The sequence below is a fragment of the Ailuropoda melanoleuca genome, chromosome 3 (assembly GCF_002007445.2).
Source record: "Ailuropoda melanoleuca isolate Jingjing chromosome 3, ASM200744v2, whole genome shotgun sequence".
Lineage (NCBI taxonomy): Eukaryota > Metazoa > Chordata > Mammalia > Carnivora > Ursidae > Ailuropoda > Ailuropoda melanoleuca.
Genome location: NC_048220.1, coordinates 68240772 through 68258467, shown reverse-complemented (window position 1 = coordinate 68258467; position 17696 = coordinate 68240772). Strand labels below are relative to the sequence as shown.

General features: G+C 36.7%; 1 protein-coding gene across 3 annotated transcripts in view; it reads left to right on the top strand.

The window, feature by feature from the left end:
- Positions 1-17696, top strand: part of ELL2 (elongation factor for RNA polymerase II 2) — a 70447-nt gene that overhangs the window by 27209 nt on the left and 25542 nt on the right. For all 3 annotated transcript variants that reach the window (XM_034656530.1, XM_034656531.1, XM_034656532.1), the window contains one exon: positions 15248-15369. In XM_034656530.1, coding sequence (XP_034512421.1) covers positions 15248-15369 — 122 coding nt within the window. The remainder of the gene's footprint in view (positions 1-15247; positions 15370-17696) is intronic.

Sequence of the window (17696 nt, the reverse complement as noted above, 5' to 3'; positions counted from 1 at the left end):
ATTTGCTGGAGTAATGTTCCTGAGTAGGTTGGAGAAATGGTATCTCAGATGAGAGACTGGCTTTAGATAGGAGCATGTATAGGAGTGCAGATTTTGAAATTACTGTTGTTTGCTAGACCATTTCTTTAGCCATATCTCCAATCTAAAGTCAAAATACATAGGCCAAAGTCTTAAAATGTTAGAGCTTGGCAATGTATCGGCATACAGAACATGCCCAATAAATGATAAATATAATTTTTTAAAAATCACTGGCCTTCCTAAGCACTAGCAATTAGTGTTTCAGTGTAAAAATGATCTCATTTATGGTAGCAACAAAAAATTACCAAAATGAAATACCAAAAATTAAGTATAGGTTATGTTATTCTATACCTGTCTAAAGAACTCTATTACTTTCCTGGTGGGTATAAGAGAATATGTAAGTGGTAAATGGCAAGACTGTCCATTTAGGTAAGAAACTTTTTAAGTTGTCATTTCATCTCCCTAATTAATCAATAGGTAATAAGACATTATATATACCATTATACTAATTTTTAAAAAATGCAGAAACACAAATGTAAACCTATAAAGTAAATATGAAATGCTCTAGACCAGTATGTCATTGCTAGTAATCTATATGAAGCTTTTTTTTTACATATATATTTGTTTGTCTCCATTTCCTAATTGCTCTATATACATAAGTGTTTTGAGATGCCAAGTTTAAATATGTCAAGAATCTAAGAGAAAGGCTAAAATATTAAAGGTTGAAAAAAAATAGGTTGACAATGAAAACAGAGAAGGCAGGTCTTAAGAAGTTATCTGGAGCTGGACACCAGCTAAATATCTTGCTAGTCAACTACTTGATAGAGCTGCTTTGTCATCTATCAGTGGAGAACGAAAGTTTTCTCTCCATCTGTGATCTTTCTCCCCATTGGAAGGAAGGTACAAGCAGAGTTAACTGGTGTTAACAGGGGTATGAGAGGAAAGGCCACTTTTCTTTTTGAGTTAACAGTTCACATTTTGGAGCAGTGGTATTGTGATGTGCCCTAGGAATGGGTCTTGTCTAGAAAGGACAAATTATGGTACTGAAAGTAGTAGTCAGCTGAATTTAAAAAGATAAAATTCTTAGGGATTTTTGTGTAATAAAACTCAGAATGCAGAAAACTGATTAAGAATAACTAAGTGAGGCCCACAGTATTAGAGGGTTGGTACTTAAATTAGCCATAGAAAAGGGGCAGTCTTTTATAGTACTTAAACAGCTTAGTGTTTAATAATAATTTATTAAGTTATATTGGGGATATCTTATTTTAGACTGAGAATATATAGGCACAGACATATTTATAAATACAGTAATACTTTACTAATCAATACCAAGAAATTCTTTGACTAATCTGAATGCTTTTTTGTTTTCTCTTAATCTAATTGTGTTAGTAATTCATTGAAGTCAGTCTTCACAGATTAGGAATAAGGGATGGTGCTTGAGGGTGTTCCATTTCCACTAACAACAGTAAGGTGATGCTGACTCTATTTCCACAGCTATTTAAAAGTTTTGTATTTGGCTATAAAGAAAAACTTTGTTCTAGGGATGCTTGGTATTTTGTTTTGTTTTTTAAGATAGCGTTTCTGTTCCTTCATAGAGAACTTGAAGCATAAGATAATTATGAATCCAGGATTACTTTGGAGAGTCTTAATGTTTCACAGTTTCTTTGATTCTGTAAAAAACCAAACAAACAAAAAAACTCTAATTTTTTTTAAATATTTAAGGTGATTGAGTCATGAAAGGCAAATGTCATAGTGTTAACTTAAAATCTAATTATTTTTTAAAGCTAACATTGTTTTTTGATTGAAATACTAATGAATGTACCCTTTAGAATTGTATGTAAAGTACATACAAGGACAAAGATGAATAAATGTCTTATCAATGAAGACCAGCTAGTGTTGTTGGATTTCTTCTAGTCTTTTTTTTTATATTCACACATACATTTTTAAAATTGTAGTCACAGTGTATTTACTGCTTTTTTATATCCTCCTTTGTCCATTTAACATATGAGCATTTTCCCATGTCATTAAATAATAAAAGTCACTTCTAAATAGCTACCTACCATTTCATTTTATAGATAAACTAAAATTTCTTTAGCTATCCTCCTATTACTTATATAGTTTATAACAGTTAACAGTAAATCTTGTGTGTAAATCTTTATTTTCATTTCTGTTGATTTCTTGAGGCTAGATTCCTAGACATGGAATTCATTACTAGGTCAGAAGTATGAATGTTTTTAAATTTTTTGGCAACTGTCACTAAATTGCTCCCACATGCTCCCTGCCCCCCGCCCCCGCTCCCCCAGAAAGCCATTGCTGTTTATTTCCACAGCTGTTTGAAAATACCTGTCACAAGGTGTTTTCCCTGGCTAATACTATCTTCTCTTAAATTAAAAAAAAAAAAAATCATTTGCTAATGTTTAAAAACTGTTTGACACTGTGATTTGCTTGATAATATCTGGCACAGGTAAAATGCAGTATTTTAAGACATTGTTGAAGTATTGTCAAATGTTTACTGTCTCCACTGATATTACTAGGAGTGGTTTTGAGTCTTTCATTTAATTATATTGTGTATTTTTCCCAGTATAGTGAGAAGTTTTATTTTAGTAATTCAAGGACCTTCTTTGAAATAACTACTGTATTTCTCTAACTTTTTAAAATAATTATTTCTCTTTGTATATATTTTGCTATTTTGCTATTTCTCTTTACCATTGCTGATGGTCATAATAATTTAGTGCTTTTGAATTTCCACTATCATCTTTAAATGCCTGTCTTCCTTAAAAGAATATTTTACAAGCTTTTCATGAAATCCACTTATATGAATTATCTTTTTTTATGGGGCAGTGCAGTGAATTATTGGCAAGGGGATAAAAATGTTTTGCTACTTGATATAGTTTCAGTGTTCTAAAGGAACCTGTGGTGTGTGGTTCTGCCTCTTAGCAGAATTATATAACTGTCTAGAAGACAATCAAACAACAGTTTTGTGCTATGAATTATCCAAATATAGTCATTAATTGTCCATATGTAAATCTTTGCCCTTTCTTTGCCAACATATATTGCTTTATTTGAAGGCAGGTTTGATGGCATTGCCAATAGCTCAAGCATACTGTCCTGTATTTTAGTCCTGTATTTCTTAAAATTATAAATCAATTTATCGAAGAGACTTGACAGGTCCTCTTATTTACATTAGACCTGCTAAGTCTCTTAGAAATTAGAATTGCAGTTTCTCATTTAGCTCTTGATGCACTTTACATATCAATAGTATATCAATAGCTTTATACATGTTAAATAATTTTACTTCCTTTATAATCCTGAAGAAAATTAGCACATGAATTGACTTATGAAAATTGAATAGAACTAAATTTTATGAAATGGACCCCATCTCAGGAATGTATTTTCAGGGTAGGTGTTTGGAAAGAGATCTGTAAAAATTAAAATACTGTATAGGCTTTATTCATTTTTAGGGCTACCTATAACTTTGACACTAAAAATCTCCACAAACTTTAAAATACTCTTTGCATTTATGAAGATTGTAAGCTTCCAAGTAACAAAGTTCCTGTGTTCAGGAGAACTCTTAATTCTGGTTTCTTTGTTTCTTTGTTAAGCTGTAGCTAGTATCTCGGGCTCTGAAGGCGGCATATTTTTTTACATATAGGGCACTTGGGAAGCCATGTTTGCTCCCCTTCTAGAGGAGCCGCAGGCATATGTAATTTTTCAGCCTTCCATGGACACTTCTTGTGGCCCATTTGTTCTTGCACCTAATTTCTCTGTACTTTGAGTTTGAAACATTTAGAAATACTGCTGCTAGTCTTCTTGGTTGTTTGTTTTCCGCAGATAGTTTCTTTGACTTCTATTTAAGCTAACTGAAATTTGACCTTGAACGTTTCTAGTCCCTTACTTTTGTAAATACTGAGGATTCAAAGTATTGTCAGCTTTTTTTTTCCCCCTCTCCGTAGTGTCAGCTTTTGATGATCCACAGGACACTTTCTATCTATCCTTTGCCATTTGAAAATTACTTCAAAAATCAAGTACATCATTACGTATGTGTTTGAATCAAACAAGCTAAAATCAGAGTGGGAGGGAACTCCTCAGTAGTGTCTTTACATCACCAGAGCGAACATTTTGGGGCACATACTACAGGCCGGACATTGTGCCAAGTACCTTTACAAGGGTTATTTCTTTAAATTTCACAACAGCCCTATTAGGTGAATAATATCATTATCCTCATTTTGCTGATGAGGAAGCTAGGGATTAATAAGGTTAAGTTTTTGTCCAAGGTAACACAGATGGTAGAATCCAGAGCCAAATCAGAAACTGGGCAGTGTGCTCCAGAACTCATGATGTAGCACACTAGATATGGTCGTTTGCACTGCTCCCTTTTCCTCTGTGTGTAAAAGAGCTCTCACTTTTCTCAAACATTTGAGGAAGACCCAGCTTAGAACTGGAAATACAAAGGGATCCAATAATAAGGAAAACGGTTTAAAAAGCAAAGAGAACAAAGAAGCAGAACACCATTTTTTATCTTTGGTATCCTCCAAATATTTGGCACTAATTCTCATCAAAAAATAGCACATAAGAATTTATATTTTGTACACTCTTTTGTAATTGTATTTAAGGTACAACTAAAATTTAACTAATAAAATTATAGCCCCCAACTATCCTACATCTTGTTGCTGTTTCTCTTTCCTTAGCACAGAGCCTTGGTTTTGTGTCTTGGGTCCCCAGAGCCCGGGATTCTGTGATGTCACCACAGTGGCTGCCTCAGCAGTCCCAGTCCCTCATCATCCCTTTCCTCAACCACAGCAATACTGACTCTGTAATATATGGTGGATTTCCCCATAAGTTTTATTCTGAAAAAGATTTAGCTTTTAAAAAAAAAGTATAATTATTGTTGGTGTTGAAAAACAGAGAATTAAGAGTTGAATATACTTCCAAATCTATACGAATCTGTTCCTCAGACTTTGATATTGTTTATGTTATTGAACTTAATGAACTTTCATGGTAACAATGACTGGTTTGGGATAAAACCAAGTGTTCTGTGAAATCGAGGGCCTTGGTCACTTTTAGCAATTTATGTTCATCTTGAGGATTCACATCTGTTAAGTACCAGTCTCCCCTAGATTACACAACTGTTGCTGATGGCCACACATGAATTCTAGTCTCACTTAAATTTTGGCAGCAGTTCCTCCTGGCATTTGCAAAAAGTACTTTCCTCAAGACTCCAGGAGAGCAAAAAGGAGAGAAAATTGGCAGTGAATTTGGAAATTGAGATTTATATTTAAGATTTTTTTTTTCTTGTAGAATTCAAGTTTGGGCTTTGTTTCTGAGAAACAAATCTTTTTTTTTTTTAAACAAAATTCTGTTTTCTACTTGACCAAGAGAATTACTAAACTTATAACTATTTAGTGTGGTCTCCCTAAGTTCTTTAAAATGCAAAATGGTCTTCAAGACACTCATATTTTCAAATGAAATTTGGTGAGGACAGAATATTCTGTGGGTATTTTAATAAAGATGAAGATACTTTTTAAAAAGAAAAATGTATAATGTAAATTTAAGTTCCACAAATCCAGGCAGCCACTTGGCCTGAGTTTCAGGGCTAAACATAGCACAAGAGAGGTCAGAAATGTTCTCATCCTGACGTTTGTATACCACACAGCATGCAGCTGTGTGGGGCTTTTTTTTTTTTTTTCCTCCTTTCATTTTGTTATTTATTTTTGCCTGCTCCGGGGAGCCCTGGTCTTCCACAGACTCTTAAGTGATCTATTTCAGCTACGTCTCTAATTTTTTAGTCTCTCTGGCATAAGGCTTCATCTAAATGAATGTAATCTAGTACCAAGTCAGAAGAATCCAACAAATACTTATTAGGTGTCTGTTGTGTTCCAGATGCCTGTGGAAGTAAGACCATGGTCCTTGCCCCTTACTAACTGGTGGAGAAGAAGACACATAAGCTAGTACTTCAGCATGTAGTGTAGCACTAAGGGTAGCACTAACGGTGAGCCCAGGGGGTTATGGAGACCCGGAAAAGGAGCTTTAAACTCACCTCACTGGAGAAGGAAAGGCTCCTGAGAGAATAGCTTCTGAGCCGAGTCTTAAATAAAGGATGCTAGCACAAGCCAAGGCAAGAAGTGGGCACATCAAATACAAGGTGAAGAGTGAGGGCCAAGGTCTGTTGGGAAGGAAACTCATATGTCCAATTAAGGAGCTTAGACTGGGTAGTAGATAAGTGCTAGTAGAGAGTCATGAAGAAATAAACGATGCTTGGAAATGACATGGTCAGATTGGCATTTTATGAAACTAGTTTTGGCAGCCAAATGGTTAAAGAAGGAACTCTAGAACAGACAAAAGTAGAGGCTGAAAGACAAGTTGTCCAAGCAAAAGGCGATACTAAGCCAAAGCAGAGGAGGGAGATGAGGACCTATATTTGCGAGACCATTTAGGAAATGAAAGCAGTATGACTTGTGATTATCTGGAAATTGAGGGGCGTGGGGTGGTGTGAGAGAGAAGAGTCAAAGTTGACTCCCCAGGCTGCCAGTAACCTCAGTAACGAGATAAATGGTGGTTTATTAACTGGGAGATAGCAGTGTGGGAGGGTGGGCAGATATAGGGATAAGGTGAGAATTCTTTTCTGTATAAGCATTGATTCTATGGAATATATTTAATATTAGAAGGGACTGGTTAATAAAAAGAAAATGAAAAGCAGTTTTATGATAAGAGTTCTGGAACTCAATGGGAGATTTTAGTTTTCACTGCCCAAGAAAGACTTCTGGATTAGCCCAGCCATGAAGTTTGAAAAAACTTAGATTCTCTTGGTGGTTCTCTCTCTTTTCTTCTAAAAGCTTCTTTGGCATTTCTCCATTTTGTAGTCATTTTTAAATCTAAATTTTCTATTCTGTTATGTTCTATAGTCTGTATACCTTTTCCTTGATACAGTATCTCTAGTACCTGCTGTTTGCGTCTTTCTTCTGCCAATAACTGCCATCCCCCTTTTTCTTGGAAATACCCAGCTACCACCCAACTATATGCAGCCACCTGGTCTCTTGTAGTCATAACAAAACTCACTTTGAAGCCTCTTTTTAGCTGGTGAAACCAGCAGTAGTCAATTGTACTTGAGTGCACTTAGGTAGTATGAATTGGGTGATATTAAGGTACTCATCATCACATCAACGATACTATATATGTGTATAAATATAGAATATATGTGTACACGTATATATCTATGTGTGTACACACATACACAGACCACACTCACACTCTAAAACAATTCCATTCTTCCAGGGGAAAACACTTAGGTGTCATCCTTGATTTCTCTCTTTTTTTCAGTCCCCTCACTCAGTATACCTAGGAATCCTGCTGCATCTACCTGCAAAATATATCCTGAATCCCTCCACTTCTCCCCATCTCCTCATCCAACACATCATTGTCTTGTTCCTGGATTTCTATACGTATGTGCCGTAATGGCAGGGGTCTTTGTAGCTTTTGCTCATTATTGTGTCACAGAAATGTAGACACAGTAGGCACTCAGTTAATACTTTGTTGCTTACTTGTAACCAATTAAAATTAGTTTTGAAATGTTGTTATCAGTGATGTTTTCCCCAAGATGGCCATAAATTTAGAAGAATACATTAAAGATGAGAATGCAGTTCTCAGGAAAGATTTTTCTAGTAAGACTGTATCCCACAGGGGACCTGGGTAGCTCAGTCGGTTAAGCATCTGCCTTCAGCTCAGGTCATGATCCCAGGGTTCTGGGATGAGGCCCCCATCAGGCTCTCTGCTCAGCGGGGAGCCTGCTTCTCCCTCTTCCTCTGCCCCTCCCCCTGCTTGTGCTCTCTCTCACTCTTTCTCAAATAAATAAAATCTTAAGAAAAAAAGAAAAAGACTATATCTGACAGAAGTAACAGAACCAAGGAAGCTCAATATTAGCCTGCTCTACCCTTTCATCAAGAACTTTTTAAGAAATTCTAATACTGGATCTAAAGCAGCTATATGAAGAATAATAAGGAAGGCTCTTCTATCTTATTTTTTTCCTGTAATATCTTGATAAAGAGGAAGAATGCAGGAAATAAATGGATTTATTTTGTCCTGAATTATTCATATTAATTGTTACATGGCCTGAATTTTTTGGGTAACTGCCAATATTTCTCTTTGGGCTAGATAAATTTAGCATTTTGCACTACTCTTCTCAATATAGTATCTATCATGTGGGTATTTCAGATGTTATCTAGTATGCGTGGGGTCCTCTCCAACCCCTGCTATTCCTTGTCAGTAGGAATATTTAGCTGTTACTGATTTCCCTAATACTTTTTCTATTGCTGGTGAAAGATACCCTCCCTACTCCCCCATATCCACCCTGGCATTGGTTTTCACATCTGGGTTGATCTGACAGGCTTTTTTCCTTCCCTAAACCCATAATGTTAGGCCTAAAGTTATAACTGCCACTCTGGTTTGAAAAATAGGACTTGTGGCTTTCAGGTTGAGGTTTCTATTTTCTGTTCTGATTCTAGATTATTCATTCTGCCCCTGAACTCTGGAACAGTACATGCAAATACATTTCTCTAGCTAAACTGAATTTTCTAGATTTTTAGGAAATCACAGAATCATTAAGAGTCTAGAAAGGGTTTGAGAACAACAGAGAATTCTAATGTTTCAATGTTTGTAGTATTTTTTTTTATCCAAGCTAAGGCATATAGTTTATATATAGGAAAATACTAGATATATTAGTGATATAGTATTAAAAGACCAGCTATTCCCCTAAGATACTAGAGAAAGGGAGGAGGTAGGTTCTGAGGTTTTATAAAATGGGAAACTATTATTCAGTATGAAAGGACCTAAGCAAAGAAAGTCATTATTTTAACCTGCCATTTCCCAAATTTATTTCGGGATAGAACCTTTTTCACATAAGGAAACTTTTCAGCATACTTTGGAAATATTGGTGAAAAAAAAAGCAGGTACTTTAGTTCTAGTCCTGGCTCAGGCATTAATCAACATTTTCATTCATTTGACAAACATGTATTGAGTGACAATTTCATGGTACACACTATGTGAGATGTTAGTGATATATTCAGGGAACAAACCAGATGGAAGCCTCTGTCCTTCCAAGGATTATGTTCTGGTCAGGGGAGAAAGACAATAAACATAATCTGTAAGTAGTACAGTTACTAAATGTTTTAGACAAGCGTGGAGCAGGGCCAGGGGGTCAGGAGTACAGGGGTTGCAATTTTAAATAGTCATAATCTTGAGTAATCACTGAGTGTCTGTTTTCCTCGTCTATAAAATGATGAAATTCAACTAATTTGATCTTAAAGGGCCTGCCAGAACTATGGGTTTGCTTTAATCACCCAAGAGTTGTATCCAACTGTGTTACTGCTGGCCCATGAGCATCTTACTGAGCATTTATAATCACCAGGTTTGGATATTAAAATTCAAAGAAAAGTCTGTAAGTTTAAATCATTTGTTAATACCTTCAAAAGAACAAAGCATTTACTTTAAATGAATGCAAAAAAAAAATCATAATGGTCCTGTTTTTAATCTAGCATGTACCTCAATCCAATAATGAGTAGAAAGTACTTAAGGGTAAGAAACCTCTGCTGTAAAGGTACCAATGGCTTTTAAGCAGATGTTAGCATGTCTGTGTGAAAATTTGCAGCAGTGTGCACATTGTGTTACTGCTGTAAGTCTTTATGTAAATAGGAGGTCTGTGACTTGATGTTGAAATGACCTTCTAGACAGTATTCCATTGATGTATGCCTGAGCTTGTATCTCAGAATAATTAGAAGTTTTGACTTAAACATCTTGGCATACAGTGTTTATGTTAATTATAAATGTCTGGAAGTTTCTGAAACTTTCTTTGTAGCCTTTTATCAGAGATAGACTGGAGTTTGGAAGGAGGGCTATGGATTGTGGCCCCAAGCCTTTGATTTTCAGCCCTTCATTTTTGGAATGAAAATTAAAATCTACTCTTCCAATTGCCCAGAACATGGTGGTATATTTTAATATTCTTTGTCTTGAATAAGAAACTGTTTGGAATCATAGTCTTTGATACTTTTTTAAGTAGTATTTCATTCTTAAGGCATTTAGCTAAAGATTTCAAGTAGACCGCGTGTCCCTAAATATAGTGGCATTCATGACCTTCAGGAAAAGCTTAAAATACTATATTTAAAATTGATAAGTTCCTATCACACAAAGGGATGCTCTTCCAAGACTGTTTTTAAATCAGACCTCAGTATTTCTTTTCCTATGGTGGTAGCCCATTCCCCAGAAGCTGACCCTAGGGCTCCCAGTAACAGTCATTTCATATCCATCCTCCTCCCCTTCATATTCCATAAATTTAAAGGCCAGTTTATAAGAAAATGCTTTGTAACCATTCTGGAATAAAGGACTACTGCTTCACTATCCAAACATGATGTGGCTTAGGCTCCTGTGTATCAGAGAGAGGAGTGAGGAGTATCCCCAAGTTTCCCTGAAAGTCTAGTCTCTCAAATGGCTTTAGATTTGGTAAGGTCTTGAATCGCTCCTTGGCTGTGGCCTTCAGCAGTCCCAGGGCCTCTGTCCACTCAGAGGTCCCCATAGTTTAGTTCTGAAGTTCCCACTCATCCAGCCCCACCTGTCCTGTCATACACAACCTGCTCTTTTCATTAAGTCTCTTGCTTTACTGCCCATGGGAGCCAGACTGTTATGCAAATTTACCAGCTATGAACATAAGAGCTCCTTCCTACATCCTTTTCATTCTTAAGAGCATAGTTATTGATACCAGTAAAATTTGTGTCTAATATATACCGCCTTCAGGAAATGAGATGTACTAAATCTATGGACAGTGTAATTTATGCTTTTGAGATTTTAAAGATGTAAAAGTTGCTTGGCAACACCTTGCTCTCAGATCATTTACAGGAAAAGCCTGAGATTAAGTCAGGCTGTGTCATCTGCATTGCTGCTGCTCTGAAAACCACTGAGGAAAGGTGACATAGAAACTCAGAACTCTGTGTTTTATCATCATTCCTTAACTTCCAACCCCACCCCAGCTCCATAGCTGGAAAAAATACCATGATATACATCAAGATTCACCTTTGGGTCCCAGAATGAATGTGATTTGCTCTGAGGCCTGCCCCTGCCCCCATCTGCACAGTGCTCACTGATACACACACCCACAGAGAACAGTGGTTAGGAGAGATTGTTGAGCAGTCCTGCTGTCATTCTCCATCATGCTCCCTTTCTTCCAAAGACTAGAGGGAAAAGCTTGCTTGTCACTAGTAGTTAGCAGCCTGAGGACCTTATCTACATGCGAGGTATATATAAGAATAAGGGGGAGTGGTAAGGACTACAGTCTCCAGATAAGTGTTACATTGTTTGGTTTTTCTTTTAAGTTGCAAACTATAGCAGTCTTTTCTAATTGTTACTACAGGTGAGGGTTTTGGAACTTTTGGGGGGAACTGAATTCTCAGAGACCATCACTACAAAGGTTCACTTTCTTTATCCTTAACCAATCCTTTCTCATTTTGAGAGTTCTTTTTTTTTTTTTTTTAAGATTTTATTTATTTATTTGACAGAGAGAGAGACAGCCAGCGAGAGAGGGAACACAAGCAGGGGGAGTGGGAGAGGAAGAAGCAGGCTCATAGCAGAGGAGCCTGATGTGGGGGCTCGATCCCATAACGCCGGGATCATGCCCTGAGCCGAAGGCAGACGCCCAACCGCTGTGCCACCCAGGCACCCCTAAGAGAGTTCTTAGTAAATTATTATCTCTTTCTAAGAGTTGTTTTTTAATTGATATCCAAAGTAGGCCTTCCAAAAGAAGTACTTCTTTATAACTCCCGTTAAGACTTTTGCTTATTTGCTGACTTGATGGTGTTTAGAAGTTGCAGAAATACATTTGCAGTAGGTACTTAAATCTTCATTCTCTCTCAGACTAAAATATACTTTAAATATGGCTCAGGTGCACCTTTTTGCCTTTCATTGTTTTCTGATCAGAAGTTTTCAAAATGGAAAAGTGTTGCAAGTAAGTTAAAACGGTTCCTTCCATTTGATACTAATTGGGAACTTTTATCTGTTTTTTTTTTTTTAAGGTACTATTTTTCCTTCTACTTCATTAATATTCAAAAGTCACTGAAGTCAGAATTCTCTTGACTTCTTTTCCAAGAGACTGACCTTCCTCTATTTCTAATCCATAGTGTCTCAACCTTGGCCCTACTGACTATTTAGACAGGGTGATCTTCGTTGTGGGGGCTACCCTGTGCACTATAAGGTGTTGGACAATATCTCTCCCCTCCAGGAGGTGCCATTAGCACCCCCCCAGACCAAACACCCCCCGGGGCAAAATTGCCCCTTGTTGAAAGCAGCTGTTGTGATCTATGTGTAACACATGCTTCCAAACACATCAGTGGGGATATAGGTTGGGTTGTGTGTGCTTTTTTAATTTTGTTTCTTTTTAATCTGATTCTTCCCTATTTGGTTTATGATATTTTTTTTAAATAACTGTAGGTTTGTTTTGTTTGTTTGTTTTCTATTCAAGACACTTTTAAAGAAGGAGAATATGAAAAGCTTCTGTGTCTACCTTTAGGCCAAACCCTATTATTCTGAGGAGCGTGCACAGTAATTCATACCAGATATTTTTATTTTTTGAATCTTCCAGATTTACACAAGACACTGTGTGTCTGTTTAAAATTTTTTTAAATGTATAGGAAGATAATTTTTCACCTTAAAAAGCATAAGCATTACTTCAGAAGAATCACAGTTTAGAGGATGAGAAAGGAAAATATCTACATTTAAGTATTATAAAGGTTTGATAAGAGCTTCCCTGAAGTGCTCTGTTTAGTATATGTCTGAGCTTAAGAACTCCTGTAATTAAGTTAAAAGTTTTAAGTGAAAGAATACTGAACATTTATAGAATTTGAGTAAAAAGTCTAGTCATTCTTGAAAAATAAAGATAGAAAAAAACTCTATGATTCCACCTTTTAAAAATGCAATTTAGAATCTCCCCAAAGGGACAGTCTCTCATACTTTGCTGGGTGAAGTGCTTCTGCGTTTCCAGACTGGGCTGCACAGGGACGAAGACCTTAGACCTCAAGTGAAACCGGAGTCTGGCCTGCAGATGAGCCTGCACCCACTGTGAAAATCTCCCCACCCAGGCTTTGCAGATCTGTGTGAGGGTTAAGTGGGAAGGAAAATGGAAGTTAAGTGAGTTAGAGCTGGAGAAAGGATTCCATTCAGGTGTTCATACCTTTTTTTACCTGTCTATCTTATCTCCTAGGCCTTTAAGAGGCTTTAACTATCAGCAGAACCCTGCTATTCTTGAAAATATAAAAGCAGACAGATTTCAGTGAGGCATTTACACTCCATGCCTGAGGATGGACTTTTTGTTCCTTGTATCTCACACAACGTTCCTTTGGCTCCTGCTCTCCCAATACCTCTATAGAATTAAGAAGTAAAACATAGTATTCTGTTTCACCAGTGTATGTGTGCCAGCTAGGCATTCACTTTGCACACCCAGTAATACAGCCTGATGAGTCCTTCCAGAGTAAATTAAGACTTGCTAACAAAGTTCCAGCATTTTAGAACTAGGGGAAATTTTGAGAAATAAAGTAACTTTAGGGACCAAAAAAGATATAATTAATAGAGTAGGTAATAAATGAGAAACTTACCACCCTAGCAATTGGAACTAATTTAAAAGAAGGAATTAAAGATAGTTCAAATTTTTGGATGATGGAGGCTCTGTGGAGTATATTATGTAATACTCAACATCTTTGGTAAAATTTGGCCTCTCAAGCTTTCCATGAGTTTTCTGAATCTCCTCTGAAAAGATGTTTTTCTTTGACTTATTTCTACCCTTTGTTCATTTACTCCTTCAGCAAACATTTATTGCATGTCTGTTATGCACTAGACATTGCAAATTGTCTCCCTTCTTACCTTTCTTTACATTTTTGTTTTTGTTTTGGGGGGGCCAGTGGGGTGCATGGAATTGGTAGCTTGGTAACTTCAAACAAATTCTTTCCTTAGGTCAAAAGTTAGGTGTCTTTTAGAGTGAGCAAGTCAAAGTTGCTTGCAGGGTGTCCTGCATGGCCAAACAGAAGTTATACATGTTTATGCTTCCTAGCACATTCATGAATATCTATCTGTCTGCCTGGCAACCAGTTAGTTCTGAATCTTCATCTTACCACAATGGAAAGGGCAGACAGATTTGGGGGGAAAGAATGAGAACTGAAGAACATTCCCCCACCCCATCCCCACTCGTCTCCTAAATTCCTAAGACTCTGTACATTTGGGGGCTGGAAAGCAGAAAGTCATATGTTATATTCTTGCCAATGACTCCTTTTCATAATTATCACGTAACACCATGGTAGTCCTGCAAACCCAAGGGAAGAAAGGTCTTAGGAACTGGAAAGGATGGAACCATTGAAAAACAGTGAAAAGTTTTCAGTTCATTTGTTCACAGATGTTTACTGAGGTCCTACTATGTACCAGGAAAATGTGCCCAATACAGGGATTCAGTGATCTAGAGAGCAACCCCGTCCTTTCACTTTTGGGGCTTCCCATCTAATAGAGAAATTAGACCTTGATTAAGAACATAAAAACATTTGCCTTTTCCACGGTGTTGTGTGGGGCTCAGCCTTGGAGTCCGCAGAATCCTCCCTCCAGGCTGCTGACCCCATTCTGTAAACATGAAGGTAAGAGAATCTTAAGGCAGGGAGAAATCCCCCTCTGCGTTTTGGTGTGAATGTAACTATGGCATTCACCTTATGCTGCTAGCTATTCTTCGAAAATATTACTCAAAGAAGCAAGAATTAAAATGAAATGTGCATATAATAAGAGGGTAAAGATTGGGATATAGACTCTGTCCCAGAGATCATTTAAATAACTAGAAGCTATTCAGCAGGGGGGCATGCCAGCCAAAGACAGAACCTTGTAGCTCAAAAGAGGGAGAGCTTTTTAGCAAATTCTCTAGTAACTCTTTTGCGTGAACTGTAATCATTTGCTAGTTTGAAATGAAGAGGTTTCCTCTTATGAACTATTGATCAGAAGTGATTATTGACACTTAAGGGTAGAAAATGGAAATAAGAATAGTGTGACTTTTAGGCATACTTGCTTGATTCCTTCAATGATTTGGTAATTTAAATGCTGTAAATTTAAATGCTCAAGAGGGCTTGAATATAAAATAATTGTCACTTGAAAAACAGTTAAGTCAGTCATCAGGTCATTGTTTGTCAAATTCATAATTTGAGATGTTTCTCTTTTTCCCTCCCTTTAGCTTGTCAAAATTCCTAAAAATGATCCCCCCAATGAAGTGCATACCTTTAACTTCTATTTGTCAAATGTGGGTAAAGACAACCCTCAGGGCAGCTTTGACTGCATCCAGCAAACATTCTCCAGGTAAGTATGTTTCAAGATATGCTGAAGGGAGAATAATTTTTCTTTGAGAATTTTTTTTTAATTAAACAATAAAATATATAGTAGTCATTCCATGTTTGTTGAATTGAATTATAGAGTTCTTTTATTAAGAAATATTGAGCACCTACAATGTGCCAACGGTTACATTTGTCACTGTGGGATACAATCATAAAAATTTTAAGGTTCTTGCCCTCAGGAATGTCTAAGGTATAGATTTTTCTTTATGTATAAAACAGGTTTTTTTAAAAATTAAAGACAAGTTTAAGAATTTTTAAAAAGTTTTTATTCACTGCATTTAAAAAAGTGCCTTATTGTATTCTCAAGGTTCACCCTCCAGAGTAAAGGAGTGTAAAAAAAAAAAAAAAAGTACATCTTGTATATCCCTTTCGTTCTTCCCTATGCAAACGTTTTAAGATAGATTTTCAGAAATTTTTATGCTACGGCATAATGGAAACTAGAAATTGACCCCAGTAGAGCAGTCACTTTTAATTTTAAAAGAAAAAAACAAAAAACGGAGGGAGGGAGACAAGAATATACACCCACATCCCAGGGTACCATGGAACCCTTATCTACTTAGGTCCCTCTGTAAACAATAAGCTGCTTGTTTGACTTGTCTTTGCTGTGGTTGTTTCTGATTAAAGAATGGGCCCCTTGAGTAGGGGGAGTTTGTTCTGCCCATGGATAAAAACAAGGCCTTAGAACCCCCAACATCCCGAGAACATTGAAATTGGCCCAGAGTGCCCCAGGCCATCCATCCCTATCTCTCATCTGTGCAGTACTTGAAACTGTGTGAGGGCTTGCTGTATGTGGGAGAAAGGAAAGGAACACTATGTTGCAAGGGAGCATGGGAGGCAGAGATACAAAATAAGACACTTCACTGAAAGAGTTCTGAATTTCTACTCCCATTTAGGGTGACTAAGTAACTTTCTGTTATTTTAATGTGCCATTTGCCTGAGTAAATGTTAATTTTTTTAAAAGTTGCCCACCCCCAAACTTATATCTTTTGGTATAAATTGTGTATGTTGTAGATTTTATAGACTTTTCTGTACTGGCCATATGTGGCTGTTTACATTTCAATTGGAAAAATGAAATAAAATTTAAAATTTAGTTCTTCATTCACATTTACCACATATTATGCGCTCAGTAGCCACATGGCTGGTGGCTGTCATAATGGACAACACAGATACAAAACATTTTCACAATTGTAGAAAGTGCTGTGGAACAGCACTGTGAAAGATTACAGAAGCATCAAGTATAAGGGTCTTTGGTGACTGTGTTAGTTCAGCCCCTTCACTGCACAGATGACATATTCATAGTTACACAGCTGGTTAGTAGGTGACAAGGCTGAATAAAAACTAGGTCTTCCTAACTCCCAGTCCAGTGTTCTTTACATACTGTAGGGCACACCAATTTTAAATTGTGGTGCTATCACTTATAACGCTTGTCTTTAGAGAATTATTTCATTATAGTGAGAACACTTTGACCTCAAATTGAACTATGTCCCATTAGGAATTTTACTGAGAAACAATCCCCTCTTCAAAACCAGTGATAGCATCATAGGTGATATGGTTTCTCCCTTAGATCACAAACACCCTGTGTGTTTATTTCTACCTTGCTTGTTTGGAGAAGGAGCAAATACATTAGTATGATCCAAGTGTGTTTTATAAAAGTATGATCCAACTATAAAAGTATGATTTGAGGTGCATTATAAAATGGCCTTGTATGGATATATATTGAAATTTGCTACTATGAAAACAAAAGCCCTGAAACTTTCAGTTCTCAACCTGGCAAGCAAGTTTTTTTTATAATTTCATTCCACCTTTTCTACCCAATTGAATTTTTATTTTTGCCATGGGTCTTATCTCTGCTGTAGATCAGGTTCTCCCTGAATGTCACTTTTATCATATTTAAAATGGAGGAAATCCCAAAGTTAAAATTACCTTTCAAAAATTTCTTAAATCTATCCATTCACAGGCCTCTTGGAAATATATAGTTCAGGGCACAAGCCCCGTACAGTAACTAACGCACAGTCTACTGTAGGAAACTGAGCTAGGCTAGAGAAAAAGAACCTAGGAATGCTTACATGTCAAATGTCAAATGCTTATATGTCACAGTATTTAAGGTACTCTTAAGGTACTTTTAAGGTAACTCAGTTGAAAAGGGATGAGTGGACAGTTTTATAGAATACCTTCTTGCGTACAGGGTTTAGCTCTGTTTTGTTTAATGGAAAGATCTGTTTCTTGACTTTGAATAGTGTAAGCTGTAACTTCATTGTGATTGGCAATAGGATCAGCTTATTCTATTTAAAT